The following is a 22,373-nucleotide window of genomic DNA, read 5'->3' as shown; positions in this document are numbered from 1 at the left end:
CATGACTAGAATGTCTACAAAAATACATCACCAAAAATGAATTTTTTATATAAACCGAAACAGTATTATTTTCCATACACAATGACACACACACACATACACACACACAGCCAAATCATCAAAACATACTTTTGAACTCTCAAATGAAGTGCCCAAATGCTATTTGTATGCTTGAATAGCCACAAAACAACTGTGACATTAAAATAATATGCCTAACAGACCGTTGACACTTCACATTTATTCCTAAATGAGGTAATGCAGCAAATTTAACCAGACCAAGCCCATTCCTGCAGAGAAAACAGATGTTGGCTAAAATACTACGCAAAGCAGATAAGCACACAAACAAATAGGCAGTCTGAATCACAGCTGGCTGTGGGAAGAATGCGGCTAATTCAATTTTTGGGCCTACACTTGGAGTAAGGCACAATTGGATCATCAAATTAAATGTCCACATCTAAATTGTTCTATGATGTTTGTCAAGTGTCACAATGTTAATTCAAGAATTAAAATATCTTCAAAATTAAGTATACAATGCTTATATCATGTGTTACAAAGTTATCTCAACAACTAAAATACGTAAAGCGAATTGGCTTTTTGATACTGCGAATGTCTTGTTAGTGGTTCACAGAGCGAAGTGGTGATATCACGTATCGTTCTCACAAGTTTTCAGTAATGCTTCACCTTAACAAGAACAGCTTTGTTGTGGAAGAAGATAATCCATAACGTTCTAGAGCAGAAAAATATAATCGATGTTATTAACAGGCTAACACAGTTTTATATTTGCATTGGAATTAGATTACTTGATATTATGTACGAAACGAACTTTCGACAAAGTTGTAACTGTAGTGCCAAGACTCTAAGGTACTCTGTTTCGACAATCAACTACTAACCAATACCAAAAATATAAGTGAAATATCTGATGTCAAAAAACATAAAATAGCCAAAAGGTAAATGAACTGATCAACATCTAATCAATAATTCTGTTTTAACGCTCTCCATAAATGTACTTAACGACTGACTATAGACGGTTCACAGTTAGAGACCAGAATTCCCACGTAAGGGAGAGGCAGTAAGCACAACTGATACCTGGTGGGACATTTACTGTACAGGTACAGTGGCCTTCAGAATATAAACCCTGTAACCAGCCATAATACAAACGTGAACGTAAATATGCGTGGTCAGTTAGTACTTAAAACCAGTACATCTATACCAATGGCATACATCCACTGATTGTCGAAGACCGTTCACAGATGATGTGCTTGTCAATAAGAAAGTAGCAACACCAGAAGACGATATCGATTTGCACAATGGCCTGCAGAGGATTGGTGAATGGTGCAAGCCCTGGCAGCTGACCCTGAACACCCGTTGGAAAAGAAAGCCACAAGTTTACAATTATACTATTGGTAACAAATTGGTGCAAACAGTGTCTACCATGCATTATGTAGGAGTAACTGTCCAGAGCGACCTTAAGTGGATTGACAACATAAAACAAAAGCAGATTCCAGACGGAAATTCATAGGAAGAAAATTAAGGAAATGTAACTCGTGTAAAGTGGCTTAGAAGGCGCTTCTGCGACCGACTCTCGAGTATTGTTCATCAATCTGGGAGCCTTATCGGGTAGGATTGATAGTAGAGAGAGAGAAGATCTAACAAAGAGCGGTGCGTTCCGTCACGGCTTCCTTTAGTCGGCGCGAAAGCCTTACAGGCATTCTCAATAAACTCCAGTGGCACACACTAGAAGTGCCTTAAGAGCTGAACAACATATTACTTCCCTCCTCGCATACGTATCACGAAACGAGCACGGCGAGAAAACCCGAAAAATTAGAGCGAATACAGAGGCTTACCGATAATCATTCTTCCTGTGCGCCATTCACAAGTGGAACAGGGAAGAGTCGATCAGATAGTCGTATTAGAAATACTCTTGGCCACACTCCGTTAGGGAGCTTGCGGAGTACCTTGTACATGTCGCTCTTGGTCAACATGAGGCAGCGTATGCTTACCCCAACTCGGACTCTCCTTGCCTAGTTAGGGTACACTTACCTGTCGGTGTGCACTTCACTTTACAGGGTCATTCAGCTGCCCCTACCGGTGTCGTTTTATGCAACCCGCACGTTATAACTGACCTTCAAAAACCAAGTGCGAGATTTTCATATTCTCTCGTTCGCCACGTGCAAACTATTACTACAAGAGAGAAAATGAACAGCGCCTTACTGTAGGAAATTTAATGTAGTAAAATTTTTCACTGGCGTACGTTTTCGCATTAGGCCATAGTTTTCGAGTTACTCAAGAGAAACGTACAAATGTGACCATCAAACGCAGCACTTCTCCCACACTCAGCCCAATCGGTCAGGATTTCTAATACGTTGTTCATGGCGCTCCCTCCTACCACTGTACAAATATTTGCGAGTGCACGAATTATTTCCCACATTCGACCTTTCTTTGGCCTTCGTTGACTGGCAGTATTCCGGCACGCGCTTAGTCGAGCACTAACGAGTATTAAAATTGATGTTTGTATATATTTTATCTAATAATTTTGTGAATTTTAACAGCATAAGAAAACAATTAAATCGTTGTATTCGTCAGGCCTTCTGGCCAATAAATTACTGTAATTGGAAGGGTTAAATTTGTATCGAATTGTCAACATGATTAGTTTTAGCGTAACGTTTGCAAAAGTCGTTTTCCTTTCATTACCCTCAAGGCCATGTATAAATTAATAATGTTACCAAAACAGCTGACTATTCTTGTGGCGTAAGAGCCCAGTCAACAGAGAACAAAAAAGGTCGAATATCGGGAATAGTTCGTGTCGCCGGAAACTTTTTTTACAGTGGTACGAGGGAGTGCCACGAGAAACACACTAGAAATCCTGACTGGTGAGGGATGAGTGTGTGGATGAAGTGCGTTTGATGGTCACTTTTGCACGTTTTTTTTTTTTTTTTTCTCGTGTACCTCGAAAACCGTTGCCTGTAGCGAAAACGTGCCCCAGTACAAAATTAAACTACACAAAATTTCCTATAAAAGGTCCTGTTCCTTTTTTTCTCCTGTAGGGCTAACAGTGCGTAGGGAACGAGAGAAAACGAAAATCTTGAGCGTGGTTTTTGAAGGCTAGATGTTAAGTTGCGGGTTGCATAAAACGGAATCGACAGGGGCAGCTGAATCGCCCTGTGTATTACACTTCTCATATGGTGCAGGCCCTAGTGCAGTTGAGACAGAAGCAATGACACCTAGCATTGTACGCAACAAACAGCCACTGGCCGTAAACACGAGCGTACTTTGTAACTTACATTGGAACGTGGCTCGAGTACAAGCTGTCTCTCGCAGACCGACAAGCTTGTGAGCACAATGCCTTTATAACCCAGCAGTCCGTTGCACACGTTACGCCTGCTCCTTCATCCACCACAGAAATCACAGGCAACTTCCCAGCTCACTGCCAAGGACTGCAAACTACCCGATCGACTTTCATCTTCGATAGAGTGCTCAGGCCCAAATTATAGTAAATGAACCTTGTCAAATATCTTTTGCAAAAGTCAATTTATTAAATCTTTAACTGTGTGATAGGCTCTTTTATCACGTCTCTTATGAAAGACCGTGGTGCTAACTTATATAAGAGATTCATGAAATATTTTCGCAGTGTACAGGCCTTACGAAGAATCTGACAGTGGCACCAAAACAAGTAAGGTGAAATCGAGATGGTAGCCGTTGCACTCGTTAACGCATACTGTAGGGTTTATGCCTTCGGCGGGCGAGTGCTGTACCAAATGACACGACCATCCCTTACGGCTTTGATTCCGCCAGCACATCTCCTGCCTTCCAACCTTCAGAGAAGTTCTCCTGCATATAGTCTGTGGAGCATTTGCCGCGCGAAAGACAAAGGTCATGTGTGCGAGTTGCAGTTTCGTGGGAAGTTTCATATTAGTGCACCCTCCATTGCAGAATAAAAATTTCAATCTAGAAATACATATCGCAACTTTTGTGACAAGCTCTTTGGCGCTTCTTTTCATGTGCGGGGAAAAATATATTACTGTCTCTGTACATTACGTTGAACCTGACGAAACAGACTCCCAAAGGATCACCCAAAGATGGAGACATTTTCGATTATCTCTGCTAGGCGTTATCTCATCTGTCACAAGCAAAATTGAAATTTTCCTTCGAAAAATGATGATGGACTCCTATTTTGAATCAATATTGACTGTGATTGAGACGACTGTTGTTGTTGTTTGTCCACTGTATCTGAATATTAAATTTTGTAGCTTTCAGTCGTTCATCCAAATATTAGCAGTGTGTTTACATTTCACCGCGTGCAGTTGCAGCTGTAGCGGTTCGTAACTTAAATTCTTGACTAAGCTGTTTGTGCACTGTTATTCGGTTATTAAATTTAGTAGTTTCCAACGGTGTCTCGCGCTGTTTCTGGTGAAATATCGGTTTAATAAACTTTTGGAAACTTTCTCCCACTGTGTTTTACAGAGATGTTTGCGCGTTGAAGTCATTTGTTAAATCCAGTACGGTAGTTTTCAGCTGACATTTCTTATTATTTGTACTGAAATATTTCAGTAAAACTTTCGTTCACTGTGTTAAATTTCGTTGAGCTTTACAGTGGTCACTCGAATTTTTGGTTTCAGATAAGAAACTGAAGTATATGTGGTACTGGTATTAGTTGTGGTTTAGTAGTACTAATAAAAGTAGCTGCTTTCTTAGCGGCATTCGAGATCACTGTTGTTAGTTATTTAAATAGTTCTACTGTTGTAACTGAACGTAACGTAAACGATTAGTTTTTTTCAGAAACTTAAAAGAATACCATGACTGAGAAGTGTGGGCTTTGTCGTAGATTTGTGAGTAGGGGGTTTCGGTGTGAGATTTGTTCAAAGTATTCTCATTGGGGGGAATGCAGTGGGGAAGCCAGTGGTCATTCTAGCGGGATCCTGTCCTGGAAATGCAGAATTTTCAGCAGAAGTTGATAGAAGAGCAGGAGCCTACGATCTATGCCCTTCAGGTGAAGTTAGCAAACGCAATGCAGGCGCTAGATAGGTTGATAAGGATGAAGGGCGCTGAGGAATGGGAACTGCCAGTTGGTAAGAAGGCAGCTGGGAGGAGGAGATATTCAGGCAGTTGTACTTTGCGTATAACCAATAGATTTCGCCAACTGCCAGAGCTTGTTGGAGAGGAGCATCTTGTAGCTGTAGGTTTAGGAAACATGCAGCAGTCCTCAGGTGTTTTGGGAACCTAAGTCAGTTGCATGTTCTAACAGAAAGAAGAAGATTGTGCTGCTAGGTAGTTCGTATGGTAGAGGTGAGGGTCACCCGCTGAAGCCTAGTGCAGGGTTGTCACAAGTGACTGTTAGCATAGGGGTGTTACGTAGGAATTTTACTAATGAGGATCGGGTAGTGATTGTGGGTGGAGCTGGGAACAGTCTTGATAGGGAAAGGGAGTACGATGTAGGTGATGACCTAGTAAAGATAGCCACTCAGACTGATGGCACTAATGTGCACTTCGTGCATCTGTTTCAACAACACGATCCGCCTCATCTTAATGCTGCTGTTAGGCGTGTTAACATAGGGCTGGAGAGGGCGCTGATGGCCGAGTGCAGTGGTGCCAGTTGAGTCTATTAATAGATCGGGTTTTATTAGGCATAGCCTGCATCTCAGTAGGTATGGGAAGGGGAGGCTGGCAAAGCTTATAGATAACAGTGTAGTGGGTGGTGATGGGATCACTGATGGGAAAATTCCTGTAGTGGTTGGTGTCTTTTGGCAATGTTTCAAACAGTGCAGTTCAAACGTAAGTTCATAGCTTGTAGAAAATAAACTTATGCTACATCACAGTAAGACAGTAAGACTTAATGCTGCCTTTTTACTATATGAACTGCGTCTGAAGTAGGCGATGGTTCGACACGAAAAGTAGTTTACTTTTCTTATTTTCATTCCCTTATAACTTATGGTATTATATTTAGCGGTAACTCTTCCCATTCTCAAAGGATATTTTTGACTCAGAAAGAGGTAGGTGTAAGTTCGCCAACTTCTTGTCGTCCTCTGTTCATTAGTGTAGGTATTCTCACATTGGCCTCTCAATATATATATATTATTAACAGTCGTTTCTTGTTAACAATATCAAATTATTCCCAACAATTAGCAGTTTTCACTCAGTTAATACTAGGCAGAAATCCAATCTGCATTTGGATGGCATTCTTTGACTCTTGTGCTGAAAGGTGTGCAGTATACTGCTGCATCCACTTTCAAGAAGCTATCACAAGAACTGAAAAATCTTAACAGTAATCCACGCGCTTTCAAATCGAAACCTAAGAGTTTTCTCATGGGTCACTCCTTCAATTCTGTCGAGGAGTTCCTTGAAATATTAAGCTGATTCCTGCGTTATATTGTTTAGTGCGCGTACATAAACTTATAGCTTGTCTTTTTTTTTGTTCAAAAACATTTTATTTTATCTGTTATTACTTTTATGTACTAATTTCGTGTACTGGCACGTTTCATGACCTTGGAGATTTGCTCCTCAATTTGGTCCTACGTAACTAGACGTGTAAAACAAAAATAAAATCATACAAGATGTTTGTTACTATGTGCTGAGGCAACGTAAGGACTCACATTATATTTCTGTTATGGACCCCGGGAGTAGGTGATATTCCATCAGAATTACTGAGATCTTGGGACAGTCCGCCATGGCAAAACTATTCTACATGATGTGTAAGATATATGACACAGGCAAAATACCCAAATGTAATAACTCCAATTCTAAAGCAAACAGGAGTGACAAGTGTGAATATTACCGAACCATCGACTTACTAAACCATGGTTGCAAGATACTGACACGAATTATTTACTGAAGAGTGTAGAATTTTACAACATGTTTTTTGCTCGAGTATCATGTCGTTTTTGGAAACTCAGAATCCACTATGTAGGAATCAACATGGATTCCGGAAACAGCGATCGTGTGAGACCCAACTCGCTCTATTTGTTCACGAGACCCAGAAAATATTAGATACAGGCTCCCAGGTAGATGCTATTTTTCTTGACTTCCGGAAGGCGTTCGATACAGTTCCGCACTGTCGCCTGATAAACAAAGTAAGAGCCTACGGAATATCAGACCAGCTGTGTGGCTGGATTGAAGAGTTTTTAGCAAACAGAACACAGCATGTTGTTATCAACGGAGAGACGTCTACAGACGTTAAAGTAACCTCTGGTGTGCCACAGGGGAGTGTTATGGGACCATTGCTTTTCACAATATATATAAATGACCTAGTAGATAGTGTCGGAAGTTCCATGCGGCTTTTCGCGGATGATGCTGTAGTATACCGAGCAGTTGGAGCATTAGAAAATTGTAGCGAAATGCAGGAAGATCTGCAGCGGATAGGCACTTGGTGCAGGGAGTGGCAACTGACCCTTAACATAGACAAATGTAATGTATTGCGAATACATAGAAAGAAGGATATTTTATTGTATGATTATATGATAGCGGAACAAACACTGGTAGCAGTTACTTCTGTAAAATATCTGGGAGTATGCGTGCGGAACGATTTGAAGTGGAATGATCATATAAAATTAATTGTTGGTAAGGCGGGTACCAGGTTGATATTCATTGGGAGAGTCCTTAGAAAATGTAGTCCATCAACAAAGGAGGTGGCTTACAAAACACTCGTTCGACCTATACTTGAGTATTGCTCATCAGTGTGGGATCCGCACCAGATCGGGTTGACGGAGGAGATAGAAAAGATCCAAAGAAGAGCGGCGCGTTTCGTCACAGGGTTATTTGGTAACCGTGATAGCGTTACGGAGATGTTTAACAAACTCAAGTGGCAGACTCTGCAAGAGAGGCGCTCTGCATCGCGGTGTAGCTTGCTCGCCAGGTTTCGAGAGGGTGCGTTTCTGGATGAGGTATCGAATATATTGCTTCCCCCTAATTATACCTCCCGAGGAGATCACGAATGTAAAATTAGAGATATTAGAGCGCGCACAGAGGCTTTCAGACAGTCGTTCTTCCCGCGAACCATACGCGACTGGAACAGGAAAGGGAGGTAATGACAGTGGCACGTAAAGTGCCCTCCGCCACACACCGTTGGGTGGCTCGCGGAGTATAAATGTAGATGTAGATGTAGAACGTAGCAGAAGTCGACCTCGGGGAAGATCAGTTGGGGATTCACAGAAGCGTAGCTGCACGCGAGGCATTGCTGGTCCCACGACCCATGTTACACTGATCAGCCACAACATTATGAACACCGACCTACGGTGCATGTAGTACCAGTGGGCGTGCTGTCCGTGCGTAGGATGGGGGAGGCGCGTGATCTGTCTGAATTTGACCGAGGACAGATTGTGATGACTCGAAGGCTCAGCACGAGCATTTGGGAAACTGCACGATTTCTCGGGTGTTCAAGGAGTGTTGCGGTGAGTGTCTTCAATATGTGTTGCAACCGAGATGAAATCACGTCCAGATGTCGTACTGTTGGGCGGGCACCCCTCGTTACAGATATGGGACGTCGTAAGCTGGGCGGACTGGTAAGACTGGTCAGGCGACGAACTGTGGCGGAACTGACATCAGACTTTAGTGCTGGGCAGAGTAGAAGTGTGTCTGGACACACAGTGCACCGATCACTCCTATCGATGGGCCTCCGCAGCCGACGACCCATCGGAACTGGATGCTGACGCAGTGGCAGAGCGTTTCACAGTCTGGTGATTCTCGATACCTTCTTCGTCGCGCCGATGGGAGGTCGAGAATCAGCTGCCTTCCAGGGGAACGGCTCCTTGGCACCTCTACTGCGGTATAGACAAGCTGGCGGCGGTTCCATTTTGCTCTGGGGAAGATTCACACGGGCATCCATGGGTCCATTGGTGCACCATGACAGCCAAGGAGTATCGTACACTGGTCCCAGAGGACTTACACAGCTGTTTCAAGCACAATCACTATGTCGTTTCCCGACAGCTGTGGTTTCTTCCAGCAAGATAATACGCCATGTCACAAGGCCAGCAGTGTGGTGGAGTGGTTCAAAGAACGTAGTGGCGGATTCCGTTCGATGTGCAGGCCCTCCAACTCGCCGTATCTGAACCCGACTGAACACATCTGGAATGTGATTGAATGTGGCGTCAGAGCTCGTCACTCCCCTCCCAGGTTCAAATGGCTCAAATGGCTCTGAGCACTCTGGGACTTAACAGCTGTGGTCATCAGTCCCCTAGAACTTAGAACTGCTTAAACCTAAGGACATCACACACATCCATGCCCGAGGCAGGATTCGAACCTGCGACCGTAGCGGTCGCGCGGTTCCGGACTGCGCGCCTAGAACCGCGAGACCACCGCGGCCGGCCCCCTCCCAGGAATTTCCAGTAATTAGGTGACTTGTGTGTGCAGATGTGGTGCCACCTCACTCATCGCCCTACCATAGCCTCATTGCTTTCGTGCCACGACGAGTTGCCTGTTATCCGTGCGAAGGTGGATGTACCGGCTGTTAGGCAGGTGATCATAATGTTCTCGCTGATCAGTATAGGAGATAGGTTAAACAAAGAAAATCCTAAGTTTATTGTACTTGAAGACATAGAAAAAGGTTTTGAGAATGTTGACGGCATACGCTATACGAAATTCTGAAGGCAGCAGAGATAAAATACTGGGAGAAAAATGTTGTATACAGCTTATAGACAAACCAGACTGCAGTTAAGGGGCTCCGGAAAGGCTCAAAATCATGAAAAGTTCAATTTTTACTTTTTTGCGTTTTCTGAATCTGCAGACTATTACCTTTTAATAGATATATAATTTATTCAATTCCGAAGACTACAACTATTTTTAAATTTTTTTTAAATGTGTTCTACATGGCCGTGACCCACTGTGGCGCTGTTAAACTGCTGTCAAATGGTGTTATTATTAACGTCCGTGTTCATCAGGTACATTTTGGTGATGTGAGATAAAGTATGTGTTGTGGCTAACCTGTGATGGTTCAATATATATCGCTGGTATGATTGTCGATTGTTTCATGTTTATTTACTCTGTCGTTATCTCGAAAATATTCGTAATTAATTCTGTTTCTTGAGTCTCTGTTTTGTTGAAGTATAATAATGAGTAAAAGTAAAGTTGCTGTTGCGACTTTCAATGATGGCAACATTGTAAGGTGCAAGGTATTTAGAAATATGGGAATGAAGATAGGTTCTAACATGGTACGAGCGATGCTTGCTTTAGACAAGGAACGCCTTCGGGCTGCAGACAGGGCTGTAAAGAGTCTAGAAATACAAGCAAGAGTAAACAGGAAACAAGAGGAAGCTGGAGGAGGAGTTTGCAGAGGATGAAGATAATCCACCCTATGGACCTGGAATGCACTAAAAAGTTATTCCAATCTTTGTCGCTCGATTCCCAAAACTTTTATTTTCTCATACTAATTACATGTTTTCTAAGGATCTTCCAAACATATTTGTTTCAAACTTTCAGTAAATGTTACACAGTACCTTCTGCGTAATTTAACACAGCCTTTTTCCAAAAAACTGTATATTTTTGAATATATAAATAAAAAATTGCAAAAAAATGTTGTGAATTTTCATTACAAATGAAAAAAAAATCATCTTTAATAACTGAACTAAAATTTTGTAAAATCCCTGTGTTAAGTTGTAGCCCATATTCCAATAAATAATCTGTAAAAAGTTCAACTTCCTACCTCAAATACTTTGTGAGGAAAGATGTAATTTATAAGCGTTATTTTAACATTGCAAGTATAGGGCGTTCCGGAGCCCCTTGAACAGATGAAGCTTATGAACCCTGTTCGTGGAATGAACAAATAACTATTTCAAAAAATTGACTGTTTGCAGTTTTAAGTATTTACCTTGCAGTTATAACAGTGTGCAATTCATCCCCAAAAAAGTTCAGAAGAAAGGTGGAATACTAGATTGCATTTTACGTCAGAATGATAACTGTTCGGAGGTGGCATAAATTATAGTGGCAATAGCGACAGTAAAAATGAATATGTTTAGCTCAGGAGTGGATTCAAACAAAATTCCACACTGAACCTAAACGTGCGGTTTGTTTCCTGTTAAATTTCCTGTTACAATGAAACCAGGTGCAGATGTCGCTGTAGGAGAACGATAAGTTGAGTGGTGGCAGACTATGTTAATGTGCAGTACAATGCGACAAAAATGTGCTGCGGTGCACAGCAAGCATAATCGGACTCCATATACAAAATAATTTAGCCTGCAGTTTCTAACAGACAGGATGCGCGTTATGCACGCTGATGGCACGTAATTTTCGCAACACCAAACGTTCGCTTCCCGGAGGAATTAGGCTGATAAAAGAAAAAATGAACAAGTTTCGCTGCAGTGCAATAATATTGAAACTATAGGGGAGAGGTTGCGCAAAGATATTGAAAACACCAAAAATTTTCTAAATATTTTGCGCCGCTCGGAAATATTGTGCCGCCTGTGGGCAGTCTTTCGGGTGCTGCAGACTGAGTATCTATGCATTCGCTGTTCGTTTAGCTGTGGGTGTTGAAAGTGAGTCGAAAACAAGACGAAACAGCGTTATGATAGGAATGCATCGAATGTACAAATAACTTACATGAACGCGTGGTGCCTGATATTACATACATGTCCGAAAGAACAGACGCCACGCGGAATCCGCAGTTGTGATACATTATACGTAAATTGAAGGTGCAGGTGTGAGAAAGGAGCCGCCCGCGGTGGTCTAGCGGTTCTAGGCGCGCAGTCCGGAACCGCGCGACTGCTACGGTCGCAGGTTCGAATCCTGCCTCGGGCATGGATGTGTGTGATGTCCTTAGGTTAGTTAGGTTTAAGTAGTTCTAAGTTCTAGGGGACTGATGACCACAGATGTTAAGTCCCATACTGCTCAGAGCCATTTGAACCATTTTTTTGTGAGAAAGGAAACGAAAGGGAATGTTTTACTGACGTCTGAAGGAACAGACACCACACATTCATATAACTGATTCGTCAATATGAGCTATGGATCCTCCTTCTACATTGCAGATGCACAACTACGACCCACCTCCTGCGGGGATCTCAGAGTAGCGAGCGTGCAGGAAATGGACATGGACCCCGGGTAGGTGGCACTTGGTGGGAATATGGGTTGGGCGTGAGGGCCGCGCAGGTGCAGTAGCACTGTGTGCTGGATGACGCAGTGGTTACCACACCTGCCTAGTAAACAGGAGTACCTGGCTTCGAATCCCGATCTGATAAATATTTTCACTCGTCGCCACTGATTCCACGTAATGTCCTGATACAGCCGAAATCAGTAACCCATCCCTTTTTCTCTCTTTTCCTTTCTCCCCCCACCCTCCCTCCACCATCAATTTATGTATAAATAACTGCCGGTATTCTGTAATTTTAAAGCAGATGAGTACAAAAACAGAAATGATACGAATGAATCGAACGTTATTGTCCAGAATTATGCAACGCAAAATTCTAAATAAATGTATATATACTTATTTATTTGTGTGTATACATTAAATGCCCTAATATAATCGTTTAGTGCACGTATTATTGCATGAATCGACACGTTTCTATTACTTTATCTTAACTACTTTAAGGTGAAACTGCACTTGTAAACGTCTCTCATTGTAGCGTTTTGTTTTTCGATCATGCGGATATAGGCATCTGCAGAAATTTATCGGGGATAGGGAAGGGGAACAGGTGCTAGACACAAACATTCCCATTTTCGATGTAAATGAGTCGGTCACTTCTGAAATGTATCAAGCCACAACAGCTAAATTTCATAGGTGACACAATAAACAATATATCCCTGAAAACTGATAATTATCCATTTAATATTTGTTACAAGTACACCACTTCAATACTTGAGACAACGAACGATTATACACCAAGTGCTATAAGCATAGTATTGTCTCATTGCGGTCAGCCAGATAGTGCTATATTTGCAAAACGAGGGGTTTAGCCGAATCATGGGGAATCACTTCTAGAGTTCTGTAATGAATGAAAGCATGGTACTCAAGATTCTAAGGGGAGAGTGGGGCAAGTCCCTGTGTAGGGGGATGACTATGTATGTTGACAGTTATTTCGAGTAATCAGAATGAAATTTTCCCTCTGGAGCGGAGTGTGCGCTGATATGAAACTTCCTGGCAGATTAAAACTGTGTGCCAGACCGAGATTCGAACTCGGGACCTTTGCCTTCCGCGGGCAAGTGCTCTACCAACTGAACTACCCAAGCACGACTCACGCCCCGTCCTCACAGCTTCAATTCCTCTAGTACCTCGTCTCCTACCTTCTGAACCTTGCAGAAGCTCTCCTGCATACTTTGCAGAACTAGCACTCCTGGAAGAAAGGATATTGCGAAGACATGGCTTAGCCACAACCTAGGGGATGTTTCCAGAATGAAATTTTCTCTCTGCAGACGAGTGTGCGCTGATGCGAAATGTGTATATTAGGTTTTTTCGATTGAATAAGTTTTTCCAAATTTTTCAGGCTATATTGACCAATATTAATTTCTGTCATTCTTTTGTTAGTGTATTATTTACAATTTTTGATGTTATATTTGCAGTTAAAAAGTTGTGTAAAAACCAACAGATGTGACGTTTTTATAAGTTTCTCTTACTGGAACAATTAATCTTTCTTAAGAACAGATGAATCATCACTGAATTGAAATAGACAAGCCATTTGATATTAATAAAAATAATGTCAATAAATGACTAAAATTGAACCAAAAATAAAAATTCCACAAAAGAAATAAAAAATAAACACAGTAAACATTATCAAATTCTAATTGATGTGCAATAATTGGATCAAGTGTTTATGAAAAAACATTGTTAATGATTGATAATTGTATTCTAGTTCCAGGATGATTAAATTAGAATAGAATCAATCATTTGTACATTCATTCTAAAGTGCTGAACAAAGGCTAATCAAAGGCTGCGTTTCATTGCCAGGACACTAAGAAAATGTAACAGACCTACTAAGGAGACTACCTACACTACGCCTGTCCGTCCTCTTTTAGAATACTGCTGCATGGTGTGGGATACATACCAGGTAGGACTGATGGAGTACATCGAAAAAGTTCAAAGAAAGACAGCACGTTTTGTATTATCGTGAAAAATGGGAGAGAGTGTCACAGAAACGATGCAGGATTTGGGCTGGAAATCATTAAAAGAAAGGCGTTTTTCGATGCGACAGAATCTTCTCACGAGATACCAATCACAACTTTCTCCTCCGAAATGCGAAAATATTTTGTTGACACCAACCTACATAGGGAGAAACGATCACCACGATAAAATAAGGGAAATCAGAGCTCGTACGGAAAGATACAGATGTTCATTCTTTCCGCATGCTATACGAGATTGGAATAATAGAGAATTGTAAAGGTGATTCGATGAACACTCTGCCAGGCACTTAAATGTGATTTGCAGAGTATCCATGTAGATGTAGATGAACCAAAATATGAAGAATTTATAAAAAGACGTGAAAAGTAGATGATAAATTAAAGGAAAAAATGCTATCATATTTAAATAATGATGAAATTATTCTGTTAGATGGGTGTAAAAATAATTAAGATGTACAGTTTGACGAGTTCATTCTTGATAACCGTGATATAGTTAGAGAGTATTTTACTAGAAATAGACACAAAGAAACAGATTGTTTTTATTTTAGTCAAACATCCTCAAAAATACCAAAACAATTACATAGAGATAACCTTAATTTTTAATGTTTTCAGATTAAATGACTAAAATTTGAATAATACTTATATGAGTTTGTCAGGGTTATTTAAAGTTTGATGATTTTAAAGAAATATGTAGTAAATGTTGGGATAATGACGAATTCGGTTTTATTGCAATAGATATCACAAGTAAAAATTAATAACGATAAATACAGAGAAAAGATTAAGAATTTTTACATATTTAACGTAAATGTTAAATGTAAATGTTGAAAATAAATGTTGAATATAAATGTTGAATGTTAAAAACGAAATTGATTGTTTTTATACTTAATAAATGTTTTCAAAATGTGATCATCCAGAAGGAATAAGTCAGTTTGGTTGTAAGATCCAAATATTTTTAGAAAACCTAGGTGAAGTTGAAGAGGAAAAGATCAATTAAAAGAAGAGTTTAAAGTGTGGAAAAAAAGGACAAGAACATATTATAAAAATTTAAAAGAGAAGATTAAACAGTTGTAGATTTTATTGAACAAGTGAATTGGATAATTTAAGGATCTGTAGAGAATGTTTTGAAAGCTATTAAAGAAAATAGAGAAGCTGAAAACAAATTATTCCTTATAAACAACATTATTTTGAAGGATTTAATTCCAACAATTAAAAAATATTTAAATGATAAAAGAGATTATGTACTAAGTGAATCAGTAATACAAGATTAATTGAATAAATATGAAGAGGAACTTAAAGACGAAAAAGTTAAAAAATGAAAATGAATCATCGAATATTAAAAATGAACAGAAGTGAAAGAATACTGGAATATATTAATGACTTAAAGATAAGGTTTTTGTAGTAAGAGCTGTTGCTTGATTTGAAATTGTTGGTAAATATCCAGTTGAATTTAATGGAAATAAATTAAAGATTGGTGAAAAAGGCTATGAAGATACAGATGACTTAATGAATCTGTTAACTAAAAACCAAATAACTATGAAAGATATGAATGCACTATTTACTGCTTCTATTTTATCAAGCTATGCAGATTTAGTGAGTCATTCAGGAACATTATATTGTGACAATAATCCAAATTAAATAAAATCAAATAAGGATAATAAATACAACTGATTGGTATAGGAAATTGTTCATCTTCATCTTTCCAAAAAATGGATTCAAGTGTTGATGAAAAATGGGTGAAGGATTAATTAAAAATATACAGATAAACCAATATAACATTTTTCGATGAATAATGCTTCTCAATTAATGATAGACTAGCTGTAATTCATGGAGAAGAATTAGCTGGAAATAAAAATTATCATAATGAAAAATTTGAATAATGAAAATGTCAACAAATAAATTTAGCTATTGTATTATTAACAATCCAGAAGGAATTCCATTTTTTGTACAGTTTTTGAATAAGGAAAAATTTCGGAAAAATGAAAAATATTGAAAAGATTTAGTTAATATGTTAATTAATAAACTACAATTTGAATGATATATTCCACATTATAATTATTGTTGCCCTGGGACAAAACTAGAAAAAGAATAGCTAAAGTTGATCAAGGAATTAATCCATTAGATGAAGCATGTACATGATGAAGCATGATATTGGTTATAGAGATATTAAAGATTTAGAAAGACGTGAAAGAAATGAAGAACTTCAACTAATCGCAAAAGAAAGTATACGTTCTAAAGATTCGTCATTTGGTGAAAATTTAGCAGCAACTGCAGTAAGAGAAATAATGTATCGAAAACGAAAATTAGGGATGGGAGTAAATGTTGATGATAAATAATGGCGGTCTGTAAAAATATTAATAATCTTTTCCATATATAATTGAGAGATGGGGGAAGGCAAAAATTGCAGAGTTAGACCAAGAGATGAGTACCACAAGCCAGCTCAAATGGACACATGCTGCAGGAGTTATTTGGAGATGAAAAGGTTTGCACAGGGTAGAGTAGCATGGGGAGATGAACCACACCAGTCACCATGTGTAACAAAGGCTCGTTTACGTTTTCGTACTCTATTAGGTGCTCTGAGGAGTGGAGAAAATGGGAAGTTTAAGTCAAAGCACACAAAGTTCCTGGTAACAAAGGATACTTTCATTTTCATACTTCAACAAATTGATTGTTCATATTTAAAAATTAGGTTATCATTAATTACACCTAATCTTTTACCTAGTTTATAATGTAGTTACATGCCAACAGAAGTACATCTGAGGGGAGAAAGAAACAGGAGATATGGGTTCACCGCTCAAAAACTTCACAAGATATAGCTTTTACCCAACAGAAAGTACCCATAAAGTATGTGTACATTCGCCTATATTTGCATGAAGTTCATTATGCCGTATGTGCTACTAAAATTCCGTCGTCCACAGGAAGCTATGCGGCAGATACAAATGATTCCAAGCAACGTCAAGAAGATGGTGGTACCACTGGAGGGCTATGACCACCTCCATATCCTCTTTGACAAGAATGTACACCGACTCGTCCATGAGAAGATGTTAAGCTTCATGTCAGAGCTTTGAGAACAGAATCTTGAAATGAAGATATACAGAGGTTAGAATATTAGAAGCAGATTATTGCTGGTGTAGTGTATAGTGTAACAACATTAGTACCTGAAGAAGAATGAAGCCAGTCAAGAGACTGTAGATCTTAAAACATGATGAACTGCGTGTGGTCCATTTTGCATGTTTTGTGTGGTTCATAAACTGTACAGCACAGACATGTGTCCAGCTAACATTCAGACATTTCACATTTCATATCGAAGTATAAAGAGATTTGTAAACAAGGCATCTTGCTAACTAAAATTTAAATTTGTGTCATTTGCACTAATAATAAATTCCTTACAATAAAGGTATTTACTCACATGTTAAATATCCATTACCCTTCACACTTTTCTATCATATTAACCGACTTGTATTATTGTTCTAAAGTTATTAATGCTGTAGTGTGTATTCACCACATTAACATTACTGCCACTTCCCTTATATACGTATAATGTTCTTCTTATTAGTTTTTGTTCTGGTGTATGGCTAATCTGTTACCTAGGTACAACTTTAAATGCGTTATCTCCCAGAAATAGAATTACTTTGTACAGCATTACTGGATTCGCTTTATGGGATTCCTTATTTATTTTATACTGATTTATTTATTCTTTTCCGCTTAATTTCCCAGCACAACTTCTGTATATGAGCACTGCCACTATTTCTGCGTCTACCAATGTGGTCGCATATTCAGATGGAACGATGGCCATATTTTCATATGCACCGTTGCCGTCTATCAAATCACACCCATTGAGAAATGTCAAGAGCGTTTTTATCCATACTGCATAAACTACAACCCAGTACATCTGTCCCAGAGGGCCTCAATCCATAAAGTGCCATACCTCTTTAGGATACTGGGATACTCCTATTGAATGTAGCACCACTAGTCGAACAGCAAGTAATCATAGAAGTTGTTACGTAGTGTTTCACAGATCCGATGTCTTCCTAACAGCACAAGAATTCCAGGGCACTTTAGTATGTAGAAGGTGCCTGCGGTGCCACTGTGCTAAGAGAATGCTTAATTGGGATCCAATGTACGGACGTTCACGAAGTCATGAGAGACAGATCTCGATCTCGATATGGATATGGATGGTGAGCGAAGCAGTATGTGTTCTTTTCGGTTGGGAACAGCCTGCCTATCGCCTTTGGAAAGAGCTTGGATTTCATGCATATTGGTTACAGTAAGCTCCATTTCCTGCTAAATTATTCACTCACACTGGTTATAACACTGATGTGGATACTGGTCGATCGAAATGATCTGTGACAAAAGAAACCTATTCACCAGCTAAATACGAAAATTCAACTCTTTTTCCGAGGTTCACTGTCTTCGAATTTTGGGGTGTCAGAGATTTCGGTTCGCCTGTGTTACGTTTATGGTCATAGGTGAACCTGTGAACCTGTGGAGCAGCTGCTGCTTTTTTGGTCTCCATACTTGAGTGAACTCACCATCATTCCGTAGCAGTAATGTGAAAGTAAATGTTGAATTAAAACATGCTATCATGACTTACCGAGTTTGCCACAACTTTGGACCTTACTGTTGTTCTAGCTGTACCGTAAACAGTTTAAACTCTAAGACGGTAGAAAAAAAGAACTACATTTCTACTTATGGATTGCTCTCCATACTCATTATCTTAAGGATCGAAAACTTTGGTATTCGTGGTAATCAAGACTGATGTAGAAAAACAGATGGGATGGTTGTCGGTTTGGTTCTAACAGTATCTCTATAAGTAAGTGTAATTTTTCCTCCTATCTACGTGAATATGTAGCTCTCAATTCGTTCGAGCAATCAATCATTCATGATAGGAAACACAGTCATAGCTCAGTCACTCAAAACGATTCTGAAATTTTACTTGTTAGAATGAAATCAGGCGATGATTCTTCTTCTCTGCAGGCCCGTGCTTTGCGGCAGTCTGCTAATCTGTACAAATAAAATGCCTCGTAATTTTGGGAGCGTTGTATAATCAGTCGGGAGACCTCAGACCAAGCGGATATTTGGCTTTGATGGAGTTTAACCTTCCGAAGAAGTAATGGAGCTCTTGGATTATTAAATGCAGGTTCGTATCCAGTCTTTCGGAAGTCCCTTCTGATTAACAACTACTCAATATATCGATAAATATCATTAATTCCAAATGTCACATACACACCTTTTTTTGAAGGAGCAATATATATATATATATATATATATATATATATATATTTCCTTTTTAATCGTACAGTTCGTATCAGTTATCTTCTGTGATAAATCTCAATAATCAAATTACAGTTCTTCCTAACCAAGCTCAGGCTAATCGGCACGAAGACAATCTCGGAAGCTTTTTTTTTTTTTTTTCCTAACAACCACCAGAGGGAGTACTACAAAGAATACTTATGCGCTCATGGCATAGCTATTGTATGAACTACTTTTCGCATGGATTCTGCGAGTATGAAGATAGAAAATTAGTATACGTCATTCAAGGGTAGAATTGTATCAGAATAATTCGTCGAATATAAAGAGATATTACATAAGTGTAACGACACATCTTTGCGAAACTTTGATTCGCCACAAAGAGAGAGACACCAACACTTTTCCACGACTGGTGCCACTGAGCCGCGCGGGATTAGCCGAGCGGTCTCAAGGCGCTGCAGTCATGGATGTGCGGCTGGTCCCGGCGGAGGTTCGAGTCCTCCCTCGGGCATGGGTGTTCGTGTTTGTCCTTAGGTTAAGTAATGTGTAAGCTTAGGGACTGATGACCTTAGCAGTTAAGTCCCATAGGATTTCACACACATTTGAACATTTTTGGTGCCACTGATTTCACGTGGGCTCTCCCGACTGCTCTTAATTGTACAAGCAGTCTGGATTAAGAACTCATTTACATTCGAAGTATCATTGACGGTGGCGTAATAGAGGAAAGTAGACCCCACGAAAGTACAACAGAGGCTCTTAGTATGTGAGGAGTGTTGGGAGAAAGATGTAGACGTCCTCGTGGAGTGCCCTTGTGCCGGTTAGAGAATAATGTTTATGAAGTCAGATTAATCCCTCTCATTTGTTTCGAGGAATCGAATCAATCCACTCCTCACTAAGTGCACTCAATAGATGTAGTAGTCATTTCGTTTGAATCATCTATGTTATCTGCTACGTCAGATTCTAGTAGTCAAGTACCGTTTTAGTGTTAAAATTGTTTCTGGCGGCTTTATCCGTCCCCCGCTGTTTCATAAAAGGTTAATTGGTGGTATTCATGGCGTCATTTATTTCCAGCTCCTGGTTTCATATCCACTTAGACGCGATACCACATTTAAGTATTCTGTTCTGGTAACAGGTCTGTCTGATCTAACTTATATATCTAAGTGCGTGGCATTTTTTCCATTGATAGCGATACTTCATCGCGCTAATGTCACTGTTTAGTGTGTGACTGACCAGACGAGTCTGTGCTCCCGTGGTCTAGGTTTACATTACAGAGCAGGCTCTACCTCACTTCCACAGTTCTTAACAGCAAATTCCTGTGGTCGCAGTCCCACTGAAGCAAGAAGTACTTAAACTCACTTGTAACCTGCGCTACAGTTCCGCTATGACGTAGCCAGATGCTTTGTATATGTTTTATATTCCTGTAAGAGACCAGCCAAACAAAGATGGTATTCCGCAGAAATCTGTAACGAGGCGGTGTTGCGTTAGGACAGTAACGACTTTGTCGCAAGTTTAAAGTCAGCTTCTAATGGTACACCATTGCCTCGAACCTGCAATACTGATAAGATGGATGTGACTCCGACTGGCAGTGAACTTCAATCAGTTGTGACTCGACAGGACGGACTTCTATAACCGGTGGATCTGATGTCGTTTTGGGGTGCCATTTTTCACACACTGATATATTCCGAACCCATGGCAATTTTACAACTGACCCTCACTTTCCGTCAGTAATAATTTAGCGTTCAACCTTATGTTTATATTGAGGTATTTTAACCAATGGACATTAGTGTTACTAGATTATTATAAAGTGAATCGCTTTCTTACACCTTCATGTAAACATGAGAGTCGATTACATTTCACATTCATGGAGGTACTTCTCGATCATGAGAGTTTCTCAATAAATACACTCCTGGAAATTGAAATAAGAACACCGTGAATTCATTGACCCAGGAAGGGGAAACTTTATTGACACATTCCTGGGGTCAGATACATCACATGATCACACTGACAGAACCACAGGCACATAGACGCAGGCAACAGAGCATGCACAATGTCGGCACTAGTACAGTGTATATCCACCTTTCGCAGCAATGCAGGCTGCTATTCTCCCATGGAGACGATCGTAGAGATGCTGGATGTAGTCCTGTGGAACGGCTTGCCATGCCATTTCCACCTGGCGCCTCAGTTGGACCAGCGTTCGTGCTGGACGTGCAGACCGCGTGAGACGACGCTTCATCCAGTCCCAAACATGCTCAATGGGTGACAGATCCGGAGATCTTGCTGGCCAGGGTAGTTGACTTACACCTTCTAGAGCACGTTGGGTGGCACGGGATACATGCGGACGTGCATTGTCCTGTTGGAACAGCAAGTTCCCTTGCCGGTCTAGGAATGGTAGAACGATGGGTTCGATGACGGTTTGGATGTACCGTGCACTATTCAGTGTCCCCTCGACGATCACCAGTGGTGTACGGCCAGTGTAGGAGATCGCTCCCCACACCATGATGCCGGGTGTTGGCCCTGTGTGCCTCGGTCGTATGCAGTCCTGATTGTGGCGCTCACCTGCACGGCGCCAAACACGCATACGACCATCATTGGCACCAAGGCAGAAGCGACTCTCATCGCTGAAGACGACACGTCTCCATTCGGCCCTCCATTCACGCCTGTCGCGACACCACTGGAGGCGGGCTGCACGATGTTGGGGCGTGAGCGGAAGACGGCCTAACGGTGTGCGGGACCGTAGCCCAGCTTCATGGAGACGGTTGCGAATGGTCCTCGCCGATACCCCAGGAGCAACAGTGTCCCTAATTTGCTGGGAAGTGGCGGTGCGGTCCCCTACGGCACTGCGTAGGATCCTACGGTCTTGGCGTGCATCCGTGCGTCGTTGCGGTCCGGTCCCAGGTCGTCGGGCACGTCCACCTTCCGCCGACCACCGGCGACAACATCGATGTACTGTGGAGACCTCACGCCCCACGTGTTGAGCAATTCGGCGGTACGTCCACCCGGCCTCCCGCATGCCCACTATACGCCCTCGCTCAAAGTCCGTCAACTGCACATACGGTTCACGTCCACGCTGTCGCGGCATGCTACCAGTGTTAAAGACT

The 22,373-nt window shown here is 40.7% G+C and overlaps 1 protein-coding gene across 1 annotated transcript in view; it reads left to right on the top strand.

Annotated features, from left to right (window-relative positions):
• LOC126092915 (lysosomal acid lipase/cholesteryl ester hydrolase-like) overlaps positions 1-17,093 on the top strand; it is a 102,712-nt gene extending 85,619 nt beyond the window's left edge. The window contains exon 5 of the mRNA XM_049908646.1: positions 16,944-17,093. Coding sequence (XP_049764603.1) covers positions 16,944-17,093 — 150 coding nt within the window. The remainder of the gene's footprint in view (positions 1-16,943) is intronic.
• The last annotated feature ends 5,280 nt before the right edge of the window (positions 17,094-22,373 follow it).

This window comes from Schistocerca cancellata, chromosome 7, assembly GCF_023864275.1.
Source record: "Schistocerca cancellata isolate TAMUIC-IGC-003103 chromosome 7, iqSchCanc2.1, whole genome shotgun sequence".
Lineage (NCBI taxonomy): Eukaryota > Metazoa > Arthropoda > Insecta > Orthoptera > Acrididae > Schistocerca > Schistocerca cancellata.
Note: the sequence above shows the minus strand (reverse complement) of the source record. Positions and strands in the feature narration are given on the sequence as shown.